The following is a 21968-nucleotide window of genomic DNA, read 5'->3' as shown; positions in this document are numbered from 1 at the left end:
GATATTAAATGACGCAATGCCTCTGAAAGAGGTCTTGTGTCATTTAATATCTCTCTATAAATTTTCATGTATTTGTTGCAGCGGAGTTTTTTATACGATGTGACTGAAAACTTACGCGATTGGATCCGATCCATTGATCGTAGGCTTCGGTGACTGGATTCCAGATCGAACAGGTGCACTCGTGTGAACGGGTGAAGGTCCTTTACTTCCCAAAGGCTGCTTTATCCTACAAATGCCAGAACAAATACGAACGATAATTCTCGACGGCAATCAAGTTTCATCACACGCAATCATAAATTTTCTTAAGGTACGAGGACTTTATGGTTGATGGTATTTATACGCGATCATCTATCACTTATTAATCTCTCGTTTCCGCTGATATATTCCAGCGATCTCACTATTAAGTCGGCATAAATCCAGCTATTCATTTACACGTAACAGCTACGTAATAATAGCTACACGTAAAACACGTCTAAATCTAAGAAACACAGGATCTAAGATTAATCTTTTTCTTTTTAAGCAAAAGCCTAGAAAAAGCTTAATCATAATTTTCAAGATCAATTAAATAAATGTGGATCCATAAAATTTTAAAGATAAAATAATCTAAAATTTTTTATATTTTAAAAGTTTTGATTAAAAAAGATAAAATATATATTGTAAGAGATAATTTTTTATTAAAACATTTATATGTTACAGATTATTTATTTGTTTTTGTTTCTCAGGCATAAAGAGTTTCTCTATCGAATCATTAGATACAAATAATTTATTTTTTGTATCCTGTTAACATCTATCCTTTTTCTAAAGAATAGGCTTGGGAATTAGCCATGACCGGGATTTTCTACAGAAACAGAAATGAAGAAGTCTAAGAAGTCACGAGACCTTTCTCAACCCGAGCTATTACTCAAGCGAGACATGATTTATTAGGGATTCGTTGTCACCCTCCGAGTTCTAACATGGAAAAACGAGACATTGGTCCATGTTGACCTCTGCGAACTTATTGTTAGACTTGCCTGCCATCCAGAAAGGCACGAACAACGGATTAAGTATCATCACAAATGTAATCTCAAATGATGCGACGTGCATGAACGACATGTAATAATTCATAAGCATTATCTCTCTCGTGAGACTTAATGTTTGTAAAATTTCTTTATTTTCTCGAAGTTTCACACATTTATTATCAATCGCGAGAATCGACATAATTGTTCACTTAGAGGTGAACTAATTCCATAATGGCGTTTAGTCGCAAAGGAGCTGTCAGTTTTTTCAACGTAACGGTTTAGTACATACAGATGATTTACAATCCGACATTCTCTAAATCACTAAAACAATCTCTTCAGTCGATCATCGCGCGATGGCTCAGTTTTCGTTACCGTTATACAAAATCGCGCTGCATCACGGCGCGTGCTGCGTTCTCAATCGAGGTAACGTTTTCCGATGCGACATGAGCATAGCTTCACAAGCTCAGCAAGTTGCATCTTTGCTGAGCAAGTGGCGGCTTATATGTTATACAACACAATAAGTACGATTGAGCCATATTCATGGAAATCATGATAATCAATTAATATTTGGAAATCATTAATCGATAAATATATGCATACTCTTTAAAGTTTTTGGAGCGGAATCTCACTCTATAAAAGTGAAAATTGAGCCAGACTTGAAAAAGAGTGGCTCAATTTTCAACCTTTAAAAGTAAGATTTTACTCTAAAAGTTTCAGGGATTAGAAAAATATATTCGCAGATTATGTGACGTCATAAATAATATTTATCATATCATATCAATCTAAAATAAGCGTTTTACAGTTTTACAGTTTTACTTATTATTATTAAATAACATCGGTTGATTAAATCTTCAAATCTTTTTTAAAAACAACAGCTGTAGTTTATTTGAAAATAGATTGTTAAGAAATTGGATTAGATCAACAATAGGCGGTTTTTAAAATAACTATTAAACATTTATTGAATCTGAATCGTAAACTTTATTAAAATTTTTTCCTTTTAAACGTTTAATGAAACTTTTAAGAGAAAAAAAATTAATATCTAAAAATTATTAAAAATTAAAATCTATTTGACATTTTGATCGAGAATCAGTCAGTAGACTATACTACGGTAAATGTCATCGAGCGATCGAACGAGTAATATTTACCGACTTATGCACGGCGGCGTGGAACTGACGCTCCGAAGACTGCACGTGCTGCTGTGACTGTTCTGTTTATTATAAGTCGGCCGATTGTTAGGAGGTTGCACGCAGATCCGTTCGGCGATGCGGAATCGCGGCGTCGTCGGTTTATGATAAATCATTGCTTCCTGCACGTTTCTCGCCGTCGAGTCGTGATGCGTCTTCACGCCTTCATCGTCACGCACATATCCGGAGTTTCCTTTGCGCGGACAATTTCTCGCACGACAAAGGTTTTTCGACGAGCGAAACTCGAGGGTCGATGGTCCCTCGCGGTCGCAACGGAATGCACTTGACGATCGACACGGTTCCAAAACGCGAAAAAGAAAAGAGCGAGAGAGAAAAGGTCCGATTTGACCGCTCAGGAAGCCGCGGAATTCGTTTCGTTTTGGCTGTTGAGGCTTGCGTGCGAGAGTAGTCACAAACCAGCGGTATGTCGTTTGCTGCAGCAGCTGCAGCTGCGGGCGGTACCGAACCGATACTGCTGGCCAGGAGGCCTAACGCGACGTGGAATATCTCGAGGGAGCAAGAGCGGCGGCGGCAACGGTGGTGGTGACTATGATTCCGCCTGGCAGCGGCATTAGGCACGACTGAGCTCAGGCCTGTCGGAGCTGCGACTCCGCTCGTAATAACAAAGCGTATCGCGAGCCTATCAGAGGCTGCTTTGATTCCCTCCGGTCGCCTGCATGCACGGTGCATCCGCGGCGATCAGCTGTCGCTGTGCGCGCAACCGCGATACAATTTACATCGAGAGGTGTAGAAAGTTTTGCGGACTCTTAGGGAGCTTAAATGTAAATGTAGAGATAAATGGGATAAGGTGAGAAAAACATTGTTGTCTGCTCCTTTAACGGAGTAAATAGCGTGACGACATCTCGCTCTCTTTCATGCATTTTGATAAATAGAAAGTTAAGAGATGAACATTGAAAATGATTAGTCAAATAGAAATGTACGAATAGAAGTGTACGAAGCGTTAGATAATAAAATTACGCGAGAAGTTTCATAGTTTAATTTATATGCATCTTGATTGTCATTTGTTTGCTTGAACAATGTGAATCTTAATGTGCGTGACGATTCTAATGAACTCTTATATTCACTTCTGCCAATGTAATTTAATTTTAATTTTGGTTCAACTTGTTCTTCATCTTTTTCTGAAAAAAGAATTAGAAAAAGATAAAGAATAAATTGGAAACAGGCATCAGTAAATATTTTAGGTATCCAGATGGCTTTTATTAAGATATATTTTATGTACCAAAAAATTTAAAAGAATATAAATGTAAGAGAGATGTAAAATTAAGACTGGTAAATGTAAAAGAGAAGGCATAAAATTAGAGGGAGGAGGGGGAGAGCCAATAAATGTAATAGAAAAGATGTAAAATTAGGACTAGTAAAATTTTTTTGATCGAGCTATTACTTTCAACTGGATAATAATTTTCGAACGAAAGAACATCGAGCGCGCAAATAATCGCTTTCGACAGAATTGCGTGAGGAACATATGGCAGATGTCCCGCTTCAAGAAACAGAAGTTACAAGCGTCTCACAGTTATTTCTCGCAGTTAAAATGATACACACGAGTTATACTCAATTTCACAGCATATCGTACACTTTCTGCCTTATACCAACAATAATATGAATAACAAGAATATGAGCTCCTATGAATTTTTAAATGGCGTTCAGCGTTCAGCTCGCTCGTCAGCAAAAGGAATTCTTCGTTCTGCTTTCTTAAATCATGTCCGCGCATCAAGCTTTACATTGCCGACACGAAATCCCGAAGCAATATCAGTGCACTAAATTCCCGTTTTTTCCTATTACAATCCTACATTTGTTCGCAATCAACAAACTTTCATGACTCATTTCGTTTCGAAACATATGGCTACGCTTACGCGATATGAAATTCGTAGTAATATTATTGCAATACTACGCGCGAATATATTTGCAAATATCATGTATTATTTATATATTTTTGAAAAAAGATAAACATATTATTGATGTACGTTGAAATAATCATTAAATTAATATAATCATTAATAATTTTATAATAATTATTTCATCATCAAAAAATAATTATTTTATTCTGTTTATTAAAATTTTCTTTTCACATCTTTGATTTTGTTTAATATATTTTTAATTATAGATATTAAATATATGTGTATTTGATAAAATATTTTATCGTAAACTTGTAATAAATTTTTTCTATACTTCCGTAAATTTACTTATTACACAATATTATATCGCAGGCAATTATAAAAGAAATTAATTACACAATTATATAATCGCGCTTGGTAACTTAATTATGTAATTAATTGGTCTTTTGATCGCATGAAAATTTACACAACAAATAAACTTGTCGATGTAGAACGGTTATTCAAAGCGGATTTTGTTTTCTATTCATCTTTACCCACAACACCTGGAGTGTTCAATGCTAACGAGGCGCTTTTAATTCAAACGAAAGAGAGAAAAAGAGAGAGACTGGCTCGCGATTACTTCGTATTCCGATGATGTTCCAACAAAGCCTCGTTTGTTACCAATGACGACTGCTCGCGCGTTCTAATTACGCGCTGCATCTTGCCGTATACGCGCAAGTAGGTGGCTGCGTTACAACGGATGAACAGCGCCGAGATCGCGATGTCAAGAGAATCTGAAGATTCATCTTTGACATCAGAATGTACCATTAAGTCGAAACAATTTTTCGCCTAGTTAAGGAAATTCGACACATTACATTTACGTGATCGATGGTAAAAGCATATCTGTGCCACGCGACATTCTTGACAGTGCAGCATAAATAGATAATGGAAATGAAATTATTAAAAAGACTGACAAATAACAGCTCTTATCTCAGATGAATCTCAATCTTATGTGTAACTTTAAAAATTTTACGATATATTTCTGAGACTCTTTATATCCTTTCAAAGATATTTTCTAAAAATATTGCATACTATAATATATGTACTTTTTTCTCTAATTCTATTTGAATACTTGAAAACTTTCTTTTTTCACGTTAATTTGCTTTTAAAAACTATATTTTTCGAATTTTATATTTAAAAATTATTTTAATTTCAAACATTCATTTAAAAAATAATTTTATAGATTTTTTTTCTTAATTTTATTGACGAATTAAATAAGAATCTCTTTAATTTTTCGCTTTTTAAAAGTCATAAAATAAATTCAAGAATATTTGCATAAAAGTAAAAATTTCTTTCGAGCTATGTCATTGTTTTGAAAGATGACAGAATGCTTCAAAGATATTTCAAAAGGGGCTTTATATGTCGTTAACAAAAACAGAACGCGCCGTCCGATAAATCTAGCGAATCATCAAGAATAACCACGTTTGTTGAACTCGCCGAAGGATCAAGGGCTCTCATTCGGCCTCCATCTCGTCGACCGCGAAACGCCACCATCTATATCATACACCATATTTCGCCGTTAACGAACTGTCAGACACTCGAAACTCCTTTGGACTCTGAGTTAATTCCTCAATCCATTCCATGAAAACGTCAACATTATTGCTCTAGCCAGTCTCGTTAGTATGTTCATGAAAACGTAAGTGCGAATGAAAATACTATTCAACAGTATACGACGAATAATTATTACTCAGAAAATATCCCGTAATGTGCTCATAGGTATATTTTAAGCTAGCTTCTCTAAGCTAAGATTTCATAAATTAAAAATAAAACTGTGATAATAATTTTATTCTTATTACAAATTACGAATGTGATGCAATCTTTTGATTTTGATCTGGATTATAAAAAATATTGATTAGACTAATGTGATCATTGGTATGTAAATAAATAAATATAAATAAAATGAATTTAATTAATAATTTGTATTCCAATTCATGTTACCACATTTTATTTCTAAATTTTCATTGATTTTAAGCATGAATAATGTGATACACGTTTGTAAATTCGAGATAAGTGTGCAAAATTTAAGTTGTTGATATACAACTTTGCAGAATGTAGTCGCGTTTGAATAAAATAATGTGGCCAATAAATATGGAGGTATGCGCGTGAATCATCGATAGGGCAGGACCGAGACGAACGGAATTGTACGGTCACCATTTTGCTGTACAAATGCATCCGGCATCCGGTTCGAACACGATGTCAGCAGTTGATGCCAATGAACCATGATTGAATTCCGATTTCGATTACTGGTCTTTGTGCAAGCAACGTTCGCTTTCTCGAAGGTTGTTTCAATTGCGAAATGGCATATAAACAGGCATTAAAATTATTTCCTGAAATCGAACTGATATTCATTAAAAAACCATACAGGAAGTATGGAATTTGAACAATTTATTTTTCAATGCGTTCAAGTCTTTTAATTGAATTTAAAAAAAAAATTAAAATTAAAATTTTCGAAGAATTCTTAGAATAATATTTTTCATATGAGTTATTTTAAATATTTAATCAATTTTTAATTTGCCAAATTTATTTTAAATATTACGATTATTGAATGATTTAATAGATTTTTGGAATAATTGATTCTATGAATTTTATACAAATTCATCTTTCGAAAATATCTTTAAGACCTCTTTTAGCTTGAAAAATTAGAAGTAACCAAAATAGTCAAAATGAGTTTTTTCTACCGATTCTCGCGAGAGGGTAACAGTCTATTTCAATCATCACTTCATCGGAGTCTACATCTAAGCTGCTATTCTCAGCACGCGTTTTACCATAATAACGCGACAAAGGCATTTCGCTATCGCCATCTGTCGGAGAATGCAACGAGCTCCAACTTTTCATTAGGTGCATTCGATGCAACAGGACCGATATAGGCAGGCATATACTGACAGTACATATATTAAATATGCGGACAGTACATATATTAAATATATTAAATAGTACCATTTAAAAAATATCGCATGATATCTTAAACCCCTTGTTCTCTGCTTCATTAAGCAAAAATATATTATCTTTCTGGCAATTTGAGAATCATAAATATCACATATCTTTATGATTCTTCGTTGAAATTATTTTTTGAATAAAATGTAATTAAAAAAAATTACTCACCCTTCTCCCTGAAGTCTATTATCTGCTACATGCATAGGTAACGGTGCAGCTAATTGTCTGACTAATTCATCCCTCTCCCTTTCCTTTTGTTGAATAGTCTCCTGCAACCTTTGCTTCTGTTTCTGGTATTCTTTAAATAGGCCACCATTGTAACTTTGTTCGAGGTTGTCGCTAGGAGTCACCATCGCTCTAATCGGTATCAAGGATGGGTCTGTAATTTTAGCTGCAACTCCCGTGGGCTTTTCCGCCAAGGAATCTCTTCTGGAACTCCTGGCAGTTGAAGGCGCCGGCGATTCTCTTCCAGCCACTCTGCGCTCCGGCGTGGATGTCGCTGAAGGATCCATTTCCACGCCTACATTACAAAAATTATAGAGTTTTGAGATAATTTAGCTTTTTATATGATGGAATTATACATATATACAGAACAATACATTTAATAAATTCATCAGTCGTGGAAATAATAAAATTAATCAAAATTAAATTAATTAATTGAAATAATCAAACATATATTGTTAAACATATATTACATGATTAGGATAAAAGATCTATCATTTTTTTCATTCAAATCTTTTAATAATATTTATGATATTCTATTGTGCACAAAGCGAAATGACTTATAAAAATTTATAAATATAAAATATATTTTATAATCTTACCATCAGGGCTTTTGGAATGTCCTCGAGTCCTCGGCGGAGCCTTAGGTTGAGCATTCATCGCGGTTTCTTGTATTGAAGGTAATTGTTGAAATTCGGCATAATTCGAGCTAAGGAAGACGTCACCCTCATTCTCGAAGAGTCTATCGACGCTAGTATTCATTAATTTGTTGTTTTTGAATCCGGTTAAATGGAAGCTAGCGAACGACGACCTGGACATCGGGTTTACGTCGCCGACGGATAGCGCCATAAGCGCCGCTGATGGTATAGATGTGTTCTTAGGACTCCTGGGCCCGAGACCAGCTTCCAAAGCCGGCACTAAGCTACGAGACATCATGTCTGCGGCGGATCTCGGCCTAGTAAACGGCATGGCGCTGTGTGGAAAAGTCTTCGGTTTAATCGGCGTTATCAACATATGCTCCGTCCACGAAGTTTCCAAGGAGGGCCTCTCCAAGCGCTCCACATCGACGTTCAGGGTTCTTTGTGCAAAGGGTACAGCGAACGTCTCAGGAGGTATACTTTGAAGCCATGAAAGTAAACTTAAGTCCGAATCGCTAAAACCCACGGATCCATCCAGTAATCTCGAAAAACTCATCTCTACCTATAATATGAAGACGTACGAAATAAAACATTTAAACAAAATGAAACTATAATAAAATACGTACTATATATCCTTACTTCAAAAGTGATAACTAAAAAGTGATAACTAAAAAGTGTAATTTTCGAGTTATTATCATGAATGAGTTAGGTAAAAATTATTCTATCAATCATCAAAAGTAAACTAACTTAACTTTAGTCCATCCAATACATACAGTACTTATATTATTTTTAACGTTTTCAAAGGGATTATTATATTTTTGATGTATATTAAGTTTTTCGTAAATAAAAAGAAAACTTTCCTACAGAGAACATTTAGTGTTAAGATAATTTTGTTTATCTAAGTTAGAAGAAGAAATTGTTTTATTTTAAATCATTTTAGCTAATAAAAGTAAATAAACTGTTGGTGATATATACTTTTTTATTTATGTCACTTTTAATAAATTATTCTAGATTTGTAATAATTTTGTAGGAAATTGTAGAATCAAAATTTTCAACTCAAAAAGAATGATTTTCTAAGAGTTATAAAATAAAAATGATAAAATTAACATTAGATCACGTTTTTTGTAAGGTATATTTTTGCCGATATTGTTTGATTGTCAATAATTTTCTGTCAAGTTGAAAAATAGTTCTGCTCTTTTTTTGAAAAACTTAATTTTTTTAATTGCGTCACTTTTGAAGTAAGGAAACGATATAAGAATAAGAATAAATGTAAATATAACACGTATAAATAAATTATCTAATATTTTATTAAGTAATGATATAATCTACGTCTCTACATAAAAAGCAAAAATAATTTTAGTTTGATGTAGTTTGGAAAAATTTTCAATATTCTTTATTAAAATAAAGCAAAAAGAACAGACGAAAATCACCTGTTCGCTTTCTTTCGACCCAGTAGCTTTCGCTTGACAATAATTTACGCAGGATTCGTACAAAATGCCTTTGATAATAAGCTGAATAAGCCGATCGTTTTTCGCCGAGGTAATTGGATATGCGGAGTCGGCACTCTTCCTATCACCCGGCAGGAACTTCTCTACCAAAGGATGAACCTCGCGGAAACATTGCACCCTCGCATTACTGGGATTCCAATCTTTGTACTGCAGATGATCTGTTAGCCGCGGCAGAGTAAGCAACAGACACAGGCTGCTGTACTCCTCCTTAGAAGGCGCGACCTTTTCGAGGTCGCTCAACACCTTGACGACTTCTTCTACGGCATTATCGACGCTGCCGTTTGTCCCGGCGGCGATAACGTTCGCCTCGGATTTGATGCACAATAGCTCGACATATTTGTGGCGCAGGATCGAATACGTGAACTTCCTCATATCAAAGTCCGACAGCGCTTCCAGCGGTTGGATGAACTCGAGCACGTCGTCCCATTGTCCGTCGAGGATCAGCTGGCGCAAGAAAAGCACATCGTCGCTGTACTGGCCGTTTATCACGCCGGTCTCGCGTTCGAGTGAGAGCTGCGAGATGTGAAGGTCACGACTATGGAGGAACTCCAAGGTCAGGCGCACCACATCCTCCTCGCGCAGCGTCAGATGCGCCGCCGGCATCACGTACCGAATACGCAACCTGAACCATTTCATTAAAACATAAAATAACATATCGCCTCATCTTCATGTATCATAGTGAGATCATTGAGATCAACGTATACTTTGTAAAAAAATTATCTAGAATCTAGAAATAAATCATTGAAAAATTTTTATGCTGATATTGAAGTTTTATAGAACGCTCTTAAAATCATCTTCTATTGAATTATTTTATAAAAATACATTCCAATTTCTGTAAAATATTTCAGATTTTTCGAGTTACAATAGCTTCGTGAAGATGTAGAGAAAATTGAAATATTCATAATAATAACATTTACGATTTTTAAAAGTTGAATGTATATTGCCATAAAATAATTTTCTCATTTAGAAAACTTCATATTAATATGAGAAAATTAGATATCATTATCTAAAATTCAATTATAAAGATGAAAATTTTTAACTCCCCATCTTTAAAAACTTCGCATATAAGCGCGATACAGTATTATGAAAACGATTTTTCATTTTGAAAAATATTAATATTACAGAAGATATTAGAAATAATTTAACACGATATTACCGTATCACTATAGTGGGTATTACTATGTAATATCTGGAAATTATGAAATCGCTTCAGGAATTTACCTCTTGATTTCAAACTTCGCGTGCTATAACGCGAGATAACGATAAAACGCAGACGAAAGCTTGCTTAGTGATATTTATATTCAGAGTGGCCCGCAGCGAGAAAGAAGTCTAGATCAACGTCTCGGCATCCAACTATCCACTTACGCAATAATCAGGGCACGTCTACGGGTGCGCTGGCCCCGAAGTGCAACGAACTCTCGCGAGGAAGTACTATTTCGTGCATTTCATACGTGCATATCATTATTTGGGTTTGATAAGCGTGCGTTTTACAATAAACGGAAGTTCCGAATCAAATAATCCACACGAACCGTGATGATTGTTACAGTTCTTTCGCAAGTTAACTATTAAGCAAACGCATGCCGTTTACGATATAACGCGAGAACGCGCTTTTTTTCAATTAGCAAATGTAGCAATTTGCATTAACGATGTTTCCAGAATGCGAATACGAGTAATGCTATAGTTTTTTAAAGAACATTTGATGACGTTCGTATTTTTGGCCCGAACGATTTTTCAGTAGTCACAAATTGCTCAAATTACAGAATATACGAAATTCCTAACATCAGCGATTCTATGGGTATTTACAGTTGACAGACCGAGGAGTCGTATCAGTCTCGGACGAACAGCAAGAACAACAAGAATCCATGATGTTTCCGTATCGAGAATTAGTAAAGTTTTCTGATATATATTTTACATTTACTTAACATTTTTATAATCCTTTAATTTCTGAAGTTAAAACTTTTCATAATTAAACTATTAATATATTAAACTATATATTATCAACATTAAGCAGAAATTTTGTAGAAATTAATACATAATGATTAATGAAGCATTTATTTCTTTTGTGTATTTTATTCTTCGTTTTTTATTCAATTTTTATATTAAAAAAATAATAATGTATAGCAGAATAATACTCTATAGAGATATAATCTCACTTAATGATTTCAAACTGTTTAATAAATATCATAAATACTTTAGGGAACAAATTTCTATCGTATTGAATTTCTATCGTAGTGAATATCTATTCACAAACAATCTGATAAAATTTTCTTAATTATTCCAGTTCTTAGCAGTGGCAATTTCGTTAACAAGTGTTGTACTTGCTGATGTCATCGTTCAACCCGGTTATGATCATTCTGGCAAAAATCCATACTATACGCAACCTGCTTCGCACCGAATAAATTCTCAAACTGAACAATATCACACGAAACAATTACCGAATCACGAATTGCGGTATCTTCAGAGTGCTCGAACGGTGTATCCCTATTATGAATCCAAAGATTCATCAAATCTGATGGGCTATCCATATCATCCATTTCATCATTATTCACCGTACCATCATTTTTCACCAAGGAACCATCCACATTATGCAAGGATAGGAAGCCATGGATATTCGCGACCTTCAGTATTCGTCGGTTATCGACAACCTTCGGTAAGTGCTCATCACATTGTTAACTTGATCATATCATTTTTCATTCATTTGACTTCGCAATATTTTATTATCATTGATATCTTAAATTTCATTTAATTTGAAGAGTAAAAAATATAAAACCTAATATCAATTTGACTTGTGCAATAAATATATACGTTATTATGCTACAAAAGCTTTTCTTTGAGTAAATTATAATTACTGATCTTGTACATGCAAATTGATCCTATAACTTATTGAAAATTTCTTTAAAACGACATTTCCTCAGATAGGACACTACCACTGGGGTAGTCCCTATCACCACTACCACCGGTACAGAAGGTCACTTGACTCCGATTCTACAAACACGAAATCCAGTGAATCTGCGAACGTTGCACATGACAATGATGTGGCCTCGAAGTCGCCCTTAACCGATGATAAACATCCTAAAGCCACCGACTCGTTATTTCCAGAACAAGAGCCTACTGATACTAATGGTAAATATCTTAAAGAAAAATAAAGTTCGATATCTCAGGATAATTTAATATACTATCTATGTACTATTTATTTCCGCGAAAGTCGCGCAACTCCAATTTATATGCATTATATGAATTCCAATGAAATGCAAACGTAAATTATAATGTATCGATATTAATATAAATTCATATTAATATGAATCAATGTTAATATGAACTTTAAATGTAAATTACTTAATTGCAGATAAGCATGTGGAGAACCGTCAGATCACGATTGAGCCTATAATAGGTCCACCACGTTTATTCGGCATATATCCACAAAATGTACAGTTCTCTGATGAACATGCAAGGGAAAACACAATGCAAGGTGTTATGCAATTTTCTTCCAATCCGAGCACGTTAAATTTCGATGAGAATTCTCAGGAAAATCAACAAGATTGTGACAAAAATTCACATCTTGTTAAAAATAAGTTTTTTTCACATATGAAATCTGAACAATTTCCGAAGGAATCTTCAAATGATAATTATAATAGCAAAACTGCATCCTCGAAGTGGACAGATTATTTTGATAAACTCCTATCAGATAACATGAGACATCAATGGACTGAATACTATCACACATATACTCCATCATATACTTCCATATCAGCATCTCAGCCTCCAACACTGGAGACTTTATACGCGAATCTCCTACATAAGTATAAGATGGTATTCTCATATTAATATAATTTATTTGATGTCATTAGAAATTATTTTTGTTCGATTTATAGAAATTTAATTAGTTATTATTGAATAATAGGAATCTTTTACGTAAATATTTTCCAATCTTAAATTATCTCACAATTAAATTGATTAATAGAATCACTATTTGCAACTTTAATATTGAAAAATACTCTTTTCTGCAACGTAAAGTATGTAATATTATAGTGTATATTGGTATATATATATATATATATATATAATGTAATATATAAGTATATATATGTATATAAGTATATATATATATATATATATCGTACATGATACTATAAAATATAACATTCTTAGAAAGAGAGAAAAAAAATATTTTTATAGATAATTAATATGATATTTAATATTATATTAAAATTAAAATGCATTATATAGCTGTTGCAGATTGTCAAACAATATGGCATCACCACAGTTCAGACAAGACAAAACAATATAAAACCTATTCTTTTTTATCCTCAAAAATTTTCGAGTACTACTGATGCACCGATAACAAACAATGAAGAGAACACTTTATGGACACCAAATACTATTGAAATAACACGTTATCTCAAACAGGACCTACCTGAATCATATATTCCATCAGTAAGTGATTTCGATCAAGATAATTATCATTGTTTGAATTGCTATGAAAATACTCTAAACTATTTTTCGGATGACTTTAAGGACAATTTAGATTTCCAGAAAAACTCTAATTCAGCTTATAGTATCGAGCCTTCAATTTCGATCCCTAACTATAACCATATCCCTAACTATGATTCTAACTATGCCTCTGACGTCGATATCTCTGCTGTCTCTGATTATGAAATTCACAAAGATTAGTGCTCGGAGCAATTTGACACCGATGATACCGCAAATGCAGTCTTTAAATGCATATAATTACTCATCGGGAAAGCAAACACAAGCTATTCTACTAGATTATAGATACTACAACAACTATCCAAGTGATACGCAACTTTATGACACGTTTTCGTCATCAGTTTATTATTAGTAAGGCGCTTCTATAGATATGACGCTGTTATCGATTCCTGCCACATTACCTTGAAGTAACGAGTCGATTGACTATAATGATTTTCATGTTCTATTTATTATAATTACTCTCATGCACGCATAATTTTTTATGAGCACACATCCTTCATTCTCCGTCCATTCGGTAGTTGAACTTTTTATATACAATTTTCTAAATAAGGAATAAAATGTTTTACTTTAATGTTAAAAATCTATGTGTATGTACTGAGATCTTAAATAAATGTATTTTATGGGAACATTATATATTCTCTTCGTTATATTTTTTAACGCACTGTAAATTTTATCATACTTATCATAAAATTCCTAATTACTATTTAAAGTTATCCGAGAATTTATACAATATTATAATAATTTTGTTATAATCTTTTCTAAGTTTCTAACGCGCTTAAAAAATTATTAACCTAAATAAATGATTTAGTAGCACAATATAAAATTAATAATACTAACTGTAAGTGTAAATCTAAAATCCTTTTGATAGATAAGTTAATCAACGAGGATACAGTTTCACGATTAAATAAAGACCGATGATATTCAGATTACATATCCAAAATCATGAAGTTTCGTCATAGAATAAATTGGGAACACTTTCGCCAATAATCCTAACTTTGATTGTAGCCGATAAGCATACACAGTGATGAAACGAAAATTCAATTTCAGTCAATTTACTAAGAGTTAATTGAGCCGAACGCGGGGATTGTAGTGCCGTCTGTAAAATGTGCGAATGCCTACCGGAAAAGGAGGGCAAATACTGATCGAGCAATTTCTGACTCGGCACCGGGGTGCATCTCGCTCTGATGGAAAGCAATTTCTTCGATTCCGTGGAAAGCTGTTCTCGATATGCGAATGTTTACCTTTCGTTATTTTTGTTAGTAAAACAAATATCACAAAGTTGGAAACGCGATAAAAATTGATAGGAGAATTATATTTGTTTTATATTTGCGCGAATAAAATTGAATAGTAAGTTCTAACAAACTTCAGAAGTAACATTGAACAAATATTAAATAATAGCTTGCGATTAACGTTTTATTAAATTAATTGATGGTGAATCGCAAGATACATTGATCGAGATGCATCATTGATCTCTTCAAATGAATATATAATGCATGGCGAACAGCTGCCGGTTGTAGCAGATCATAAACTTATCTTATAACGTGTTGAGGTAACGGAGCACTGAGGTGTTTAAAATGCGCTGAAAGTTATGAAACGAGACATAAAAAGCACGCATCGTATTTACAGCGATGTAATTATCAGTATTGTTGCGTGAACACTATCGTAAAATAAATTCGGTCTTTTGTACATTAAATCCAAACTGAGCTTCGTCTAAAGACCTTCTGATAAGAGAGTCTGGCCATGAGAAAGCCACTTTTAATTGATCCATCATGTTTTAACAATTCCTGAGAGAAAGAAGAAAGAGAAAGGAAATATAAAAACAGATACAACGGAATGAGAAAAAGAATGAAATAATAAATGTATGTCCTTTTCTCTTACATGATTTTGTTAAAACTACTATCTTAGAACTACTATCATACAAAACTATGACTCGTGTCCAGATTCTTAGAAAACCTTTAGCTGCGTCCTCTTTCAAGTTATTTTAAGTTAATGATGTTGTAAAAATTTTAATGATAAATTTAGGACATAATAGTGACAGCTTTATTTGTATCATCTTACACATAGGTATTAAATATTGCTGTTACAATTAATTTATTTGAAATTTAAAGAAAAGTCAAACGGAAGTTACGAATTGTTGGTCAAATGTTCCACAACGTTTGGCAAAATAACGACCAGAAGAATCAGCCGTTACACTCGTAACAGGTAACAGGTGAGTTAACTTTGTTACAATTAAGCATTAATTAAGTCAACGAGGAATCCTAATTGTCTGTCAAAAATATATATGTAGCACATTATCACATCGCATACTGCCAATTAATATAGATACACATTCAGCAAATTATTTTTCAAAATTAAAAAACTCTTGAATTATAAACTATAATATGGAATTAAAAAATTTTTCACACAATTGTTCTATAATTCTACAAAACAGGGGATTATAAGGAATAAGATAGAAGATCCCCGAAATAAGTATATAAATATCTGAAATCGTTGATAGACTAAAAGTACTTAAAATTATTCTATTTAAAATTAATCTATTTCGGCCTATTTTTTCCCTGTACAATCTTTCAAATATGTAAGACATTTATCATTTTATCAAGCATTTAAGACTTTGTTGAAGTTTTTGGTACAATTGGCAGATCTTCAAGACGGAAAGAAACTTCAATGTATTAGTTGTTTGTGTTTTGCAGAAAATTCTTAGATCTTTTTATATATCCATTCTTCGCTGTTCGATAATTGAAGCGTGTCGAAGTTTCTTAGTCGGCAGACGGGGAGGATTTCATTATAAAAGATGTATAATCTCGGATTGCAATTCGCAAAATAAAAAAAACTTGAAACGTAAAAAGTGCAGACGAGTGAATTTCAAAGGAAACAACTCGTAAGTCCGAGCTTGTTGCTAAGTGCATTTTATCGCCCTTCTCAGTCCCCAACTTCAACTTTGACATCTCCTTGACTCTTTGCCGTGACTTGCACTGCATTTCCCGCGTTTGGGAAGTTTCAACTTGTCGACATTCATATATTTTGTTTTCTTCGCAACGTTATATACGCAGGCGGCAAGGATCGTTTGTTAATTTATACCACGACCTTTGAGGCAATCCAATATAACGGCGCATCCTTCCGCAGGATAGAATTAATCAAGCATGCAAACGAGAGGAGAATATCACTTTCGCAGATCACTTTGCTTTCCACACATATCGATTTTTCCGGTTAAATGAACAATGAAACCTTCGCAATTATAGGAAGTTTATAATTCCTCATTCTAATAAATTAATATTTATAAATAACGTTAAATTGTTACAGTAATTTTGTCATATATTTTATATTAAATATTAAGAGACTGCTGAAATATTAAGAGACATAGTAATGTCTCATGCCAAGAATACTTGTAGCGCAAGATTACTCTGTGTATTTATATATTATATGTACAAGCTGGCTACTTGCGAATATCCGCATATTATCTTCAATAACAGTTAAACCAATCATTTGGTCTAGAAACATCAAAAATATTTAACATAACTGCTACAAATTAAATAATATCTATAATCGTATTACAAGCGTCAAATTTTCTATATTAAATATTCTTGACGCTTGAATTGAAAGAAAAGTTGATGATTTATCATTTACGATTGCTTCTTAAGTGATTTCTAAAGAAAGAAATTTTTAAGTATAATTTTTTCAGTATTACATGGTGATAGTATAAACCATGAAAAAAACAAGATTAAAATTTACATATGAATATGTGTAATAAATATGACAATCTAGTTAAATATGTTATTTTCATATATGCGAAAAAAATTTAATTAATCTATTATTTATCAATTTTCACACATTATTAATTGTGCATGTAATCTTAGATTATAATAATAATAACCTAGATGAATAAAATATTTTAAATAAAATACTAAAAAATTTAGACGTATATTTTAAATACTTCGAGGAACTCCTTTTCAAAACTAGAGATAGAATGAAAAATATGGCCTATATTATTGTAGTAATGCAAACAGCATCTTTGAAAAAACTCGAAATTCGCAATCTGACAGAAGTTGGGCGCGAATATGCTGGAAAATTTACATTGCCTGCAGGAAAAAAAACGGAGAATATTGTCGCGTGACCTATCTCTGTGGGTAAATTCAAGCGTTGAATACCGGTACCGGTCTCGGCTTACGGAGTCAAAGCTGACCCGCTGAATACCTCCATTACAAGATGGTTAATGGTTTCTTTGCACCACGAAGAAAATTCCTCCTTAGAAATATTGCTTCTGGTTGGTGAAAAAGCAGAAAACAATTCGCTCTTATCACTAGCATAGGAGAGGTTCAACGTACTGATTTAATATCACATCGCTATAAGTTCTAAGTTTGACGCACATATCTCAGTGGATAAAACGTTAAATTCGTCGCTAAATTAAGTCTCATGACTCTAAATTGAACCTATCATTGTTAGATAAATAAAAGATTAATTAGATTATTTTCGCATATGAAAATAACATATTTAACTTGTCATATTACATATGTTAATATATAAATTTTAATCTTATTTTTTTCATGTAATCTCATTAAATTAAGTTGCCAAGCTGCCTCGCTTGGCATAAATTCAAAGAATCTCGGTTATATTTAGCATGTATAATAAATTACGCATAATAAATTTAATAAAAAATGGTATTTTCTTCTACAATAATAACGCATTTTTAGGAAATATCGTAAATAATTGTAATACATATCACATGAAAAGATTGTCTATAATCAAAATAAAAGCATTGTTAATAGTATCGTTTTCTGACATGATATACTAAATCTTTGCTATATCTAACAATGACTTATCGCATTTACTATTACATGCAAAAACTGTTAACGATGTTTCGATAATTATAAGTGACATTTGTCACAATATACATGAAATCATCTTTAGTTACGAGAATGAAAAATCTGTATAATATTATATAAAGAAAAAGATGTAAAAATAAATTTACAAGCATTGATTGTCAGACGTTTGCAGTCATTATCTGATTGTTGTAAAATTGTTACGGAGAAAAAATAGAACCGCAAGATTTTTGCAATGTAGAAATGGAAGCTATCGAAATCCGTATATAAAAGAGATACAAAGAGACTAATATATTCATCTAGTAAGCCAACACAAAATCAGATTGATTGGACGATCGTATCACCAAGCAAGTTGATTCTTAGGAAGAATTTTTGTTTAAAATATGACTAAAAAGAGATATCGATAATAGAAGAGAAGGAAAACGAGATCGTGTATAATTATCACAAATAATTAACATATTTACGTCTTCTGGGCCGCGCGTTTGTACGTCGTGGTCAACATTCACGCAAAGAAGCTCCAAAATTCCTCAGCAACGCACATTACACGCGCGACGCGAACATTTAGAGTAAGATATAAGAACGAAATCGGAGCACGTGGTCGAGGATGCATATACGAGTGACGTCGCGCGACGCACTGACTCACAATCAGTGTCGCCGGACGCCGAGATGCCATGCCGCCGCGACGGCGCCGACGTATCGGCCGGAAGTAGCACCCCTTGCGATTATGGTCGTGAGAATAAGTGTGACGCGCATCGAGATTGCGTCGCACATGCAATAGCCACCCTGTCAAAAAATCGATCTCCCTAATAATTTTTCAAAGTATAGTCGCGTCGCGAGGCATAAAAGGAAATCAATAGTAGCCAAACATCTAATATTATTAAACGATTGAGAAGTAAATTGCGTATAAAATTAAAATTGTTAATGAAACCATTAATTTCTCGGTGTACGATTTAATCGTTCAATCGAGAATCTTTACTTCAATATTTAAATTATTATTTCGGTCTATTTGTTAGATTATTCGTTGTATTAAATAAAGATTAAAGAAAATGATACATAAATTCTTTCTCCACGGTAATCAATTTAATATGAATATTTAATTAAATTTTAATTATGATCACACTTGGAGACGAATCAGTTGTGGAGTTAGCGAATAGCGGAATCACGTGATCGAACGTTACATAAACGAAAAATTTTAACGAGTGACTTCAAAATAAATCTTACAGCTCTTCGATAAAAATATCTTCGATAAAATTGATCGTAGGAGTATCCTGTGACCTCCTACGTGACCTTCACCTACGCAGCCATCTTCTTCGGAATATCTATTGCCAGGTCGACTTCCGCGTCGAAGAAACATATCTTCACAACCGCGAATATCTTATTGCCAAAGGCCAATATTCACCCACAAACTCTTTTTGCAGACTCACATCAGTCGAGAAATGGATGGAGCCAATAACGGTGAATCCACGAGATCTGACAAGTGTATCGGACTATCTCACGAAAAAAAAAGAAAATTGCACACTACGAGCTGTCTATGCAACTATAATTATCAACAAATATTGCTACTCATAATGTAAAGCTAATTGAATAGTACCGCGTTCGTTGCATGAATTTTAAAAAGGATTTATAGGTATTTATGCAGAAATTAATTTACCGTTTCGCAGAATGAAATTCAAAGAAGATCTGGAAGAAATAATGGAAAATTAACAGATTTTCGTCAAAGTATAAGAACTGAGAAAAAAAAATGTATGTGCACATGTGTTAGAAAATATATATATTCATTATAATAATAAAAAATAATATAATAATAAAAATAATAATAAAAAAATTATAAATTATAAATATTCTACATATTCTATAATATTTTTATCAATAAATCGTGTATAACTTTATATTTTTCTAAATTTGGTATTTTATATGTACTGTTGTAAAAAATTAAAAAAAAAATTCTTTCTAATCTTATAAGAATATAATTAATTTTCATAATATTGTAATAAAAATATACAATTAAGGAGCATATAGCCACAACTCAAGATGTTCTAAGAGATAAAATAATGTATTTCGAATTAATACGTTAAACCATAAAATTTGTATTTACAATCTTGAGTTGAGACTATACGCTCCTTAATTGTATGTTTATATTAATAAGTCACTTTCAAAAAGTTTAAAAAATAGTGTAATAAATAAATAAATACGTTCACATACATTTATAGATAATATTCTACATTTCTATAATATTTTTGTAAATAAATGTACATTTTATATTTTTCCATATTTATATATACTATTATTATATTTATATTACTATTACTATTGTAAAAAATTCTAAAAAAATTTCTCTCTAATCTCATAAAAATGCGAGTAATTTTTAATAATGCAAGTGTAATAAAATAAATAAATATGTTCACACACATTTCACACAGATAATATATATTATTGTTTTTTTAGTAAAAATTAAAAATTAACATAAAAAAATGAATATTAAAATACATTACTTTTACAATAATATCGTCTATTTATGTATAGAAAATAAATTGTTGACATCAAGTGTCGCATTAATTGCTTCTAAATGCAACTTTAACCTTTGACGAATATCAAGCAAAGAATGTAAGAATGTACTTGACGAAGTCGGTACAGCGCGACGTGTTCTGGAGCAATGTCCGTTCCGGGCTACGTACTCCCCTTAATTGAGCGTGCACTAATCCCCCTTTTCTTCGTCGTTGGCCTAGAGGGACCCACGCGGCACGACGGTTCCTCACCGTGTGGTCGCGCCTTAATTGAGCGTGCGTTCACTTCGAGTCAGATGATTCTTTTCTCATCTTCCTCGCTATCTCGACATTGCTCACTGTGCTCATGTATAAGCGTAATAAATTAGAGTCGTGCATTTTGTATGCTTGTGTGCGAAATTATACTGCTGATGGTCTTAGGAAAAGCGACCATAAAGAATGCGATTAACTCCATGTAATTCGGTGTGACTTTCGGTTAAAATTTCAGTTTTATCGTTTACACCATATTGCAAAAACATGAAATGCTAAAGTTTCTTGATAGAATCCCGCAGTAAATTGAATTCTACTGACGTAAGAAACAAGGAGAAATACATGAATAATTCTTGCGCCTTGCACCTACACTAATTCTTTCATTGAATAAAATCAATGTTCTATTTAATGAAAAGTGTGTAAAATGTGTGTGTGTCGTATATTTTTTTCTGACAATACAAGAAAATATATTGTATAATTGTAAATGATTATGTATATATATATATATATATATATATATATATATATATATAT

The 21968-nt window shown here is 32.8% G+C and overlaps 2 protein-coding genes across 2 annotated transcripts in view; one reads left to right on the top strand and one right to left on the bottom strand.

Annotated features, from left to right (window-relative positions):
- The window catches only part of LOC105626790 (WD repeat-containing protein 47), a 64143-nt gene that overhangs the window by 37086 nt on the left and 5089 nt on the right, over positions 1–21968 (bottom strand). The window contains exons 2-5 of the mRNA XM_012208086.1: positions 9299–9998; positions 7833–8430; positions 7177–7528; positions 116–226 (exon numbers count right to left, since the gene is read on the bottom strand). Of these exons, the coding sequence (XP_012063476.1) occupies positions 116–226; positions 7177–7528; positions 7833–8430; positions 9299–9998 (1761 nt within the window). The remainder of the gene's footprint in view (positions 1–115; positions 227–7176; positions 7529–7832; positions 8431–9298; positions 9999–21968) is intronic.
- On the top strand, positions 11242–14047 carry LOC105626789. The gene is made up of 5 exons (XM_012208085.1): positions 11242–11262; positions 11658–12026; positions 12292–12499; positions 12723–13186; positions 13604–14047. The coding sequence occupies exons 1-5, from the start codon at positions 11242–11244 to the stop codon at positions 14045–14047; spliced, it is 1506 nt and encodes a 501-aa protein (XP_012063475.1).

Source organism: Atta cephalotes (assembly GCF_000143395.1).
Source record: "Atta cephalotes unplaced genomic scaffold scaffold00006, whole genome shotgun sequence".
NCBI classification, from domain to species: domain Eukaryota; kingdom Metazoa; phylum Arthropoda; class Insecta; order Hymenoptera; family Formicidae; genus Atta; species Atta cephalotes.
The sequence above is the reverse complement of the archived record's forward strand: the minus strand, read 5'-3'. Positions and strand labels throughout refer to the sequence as shown.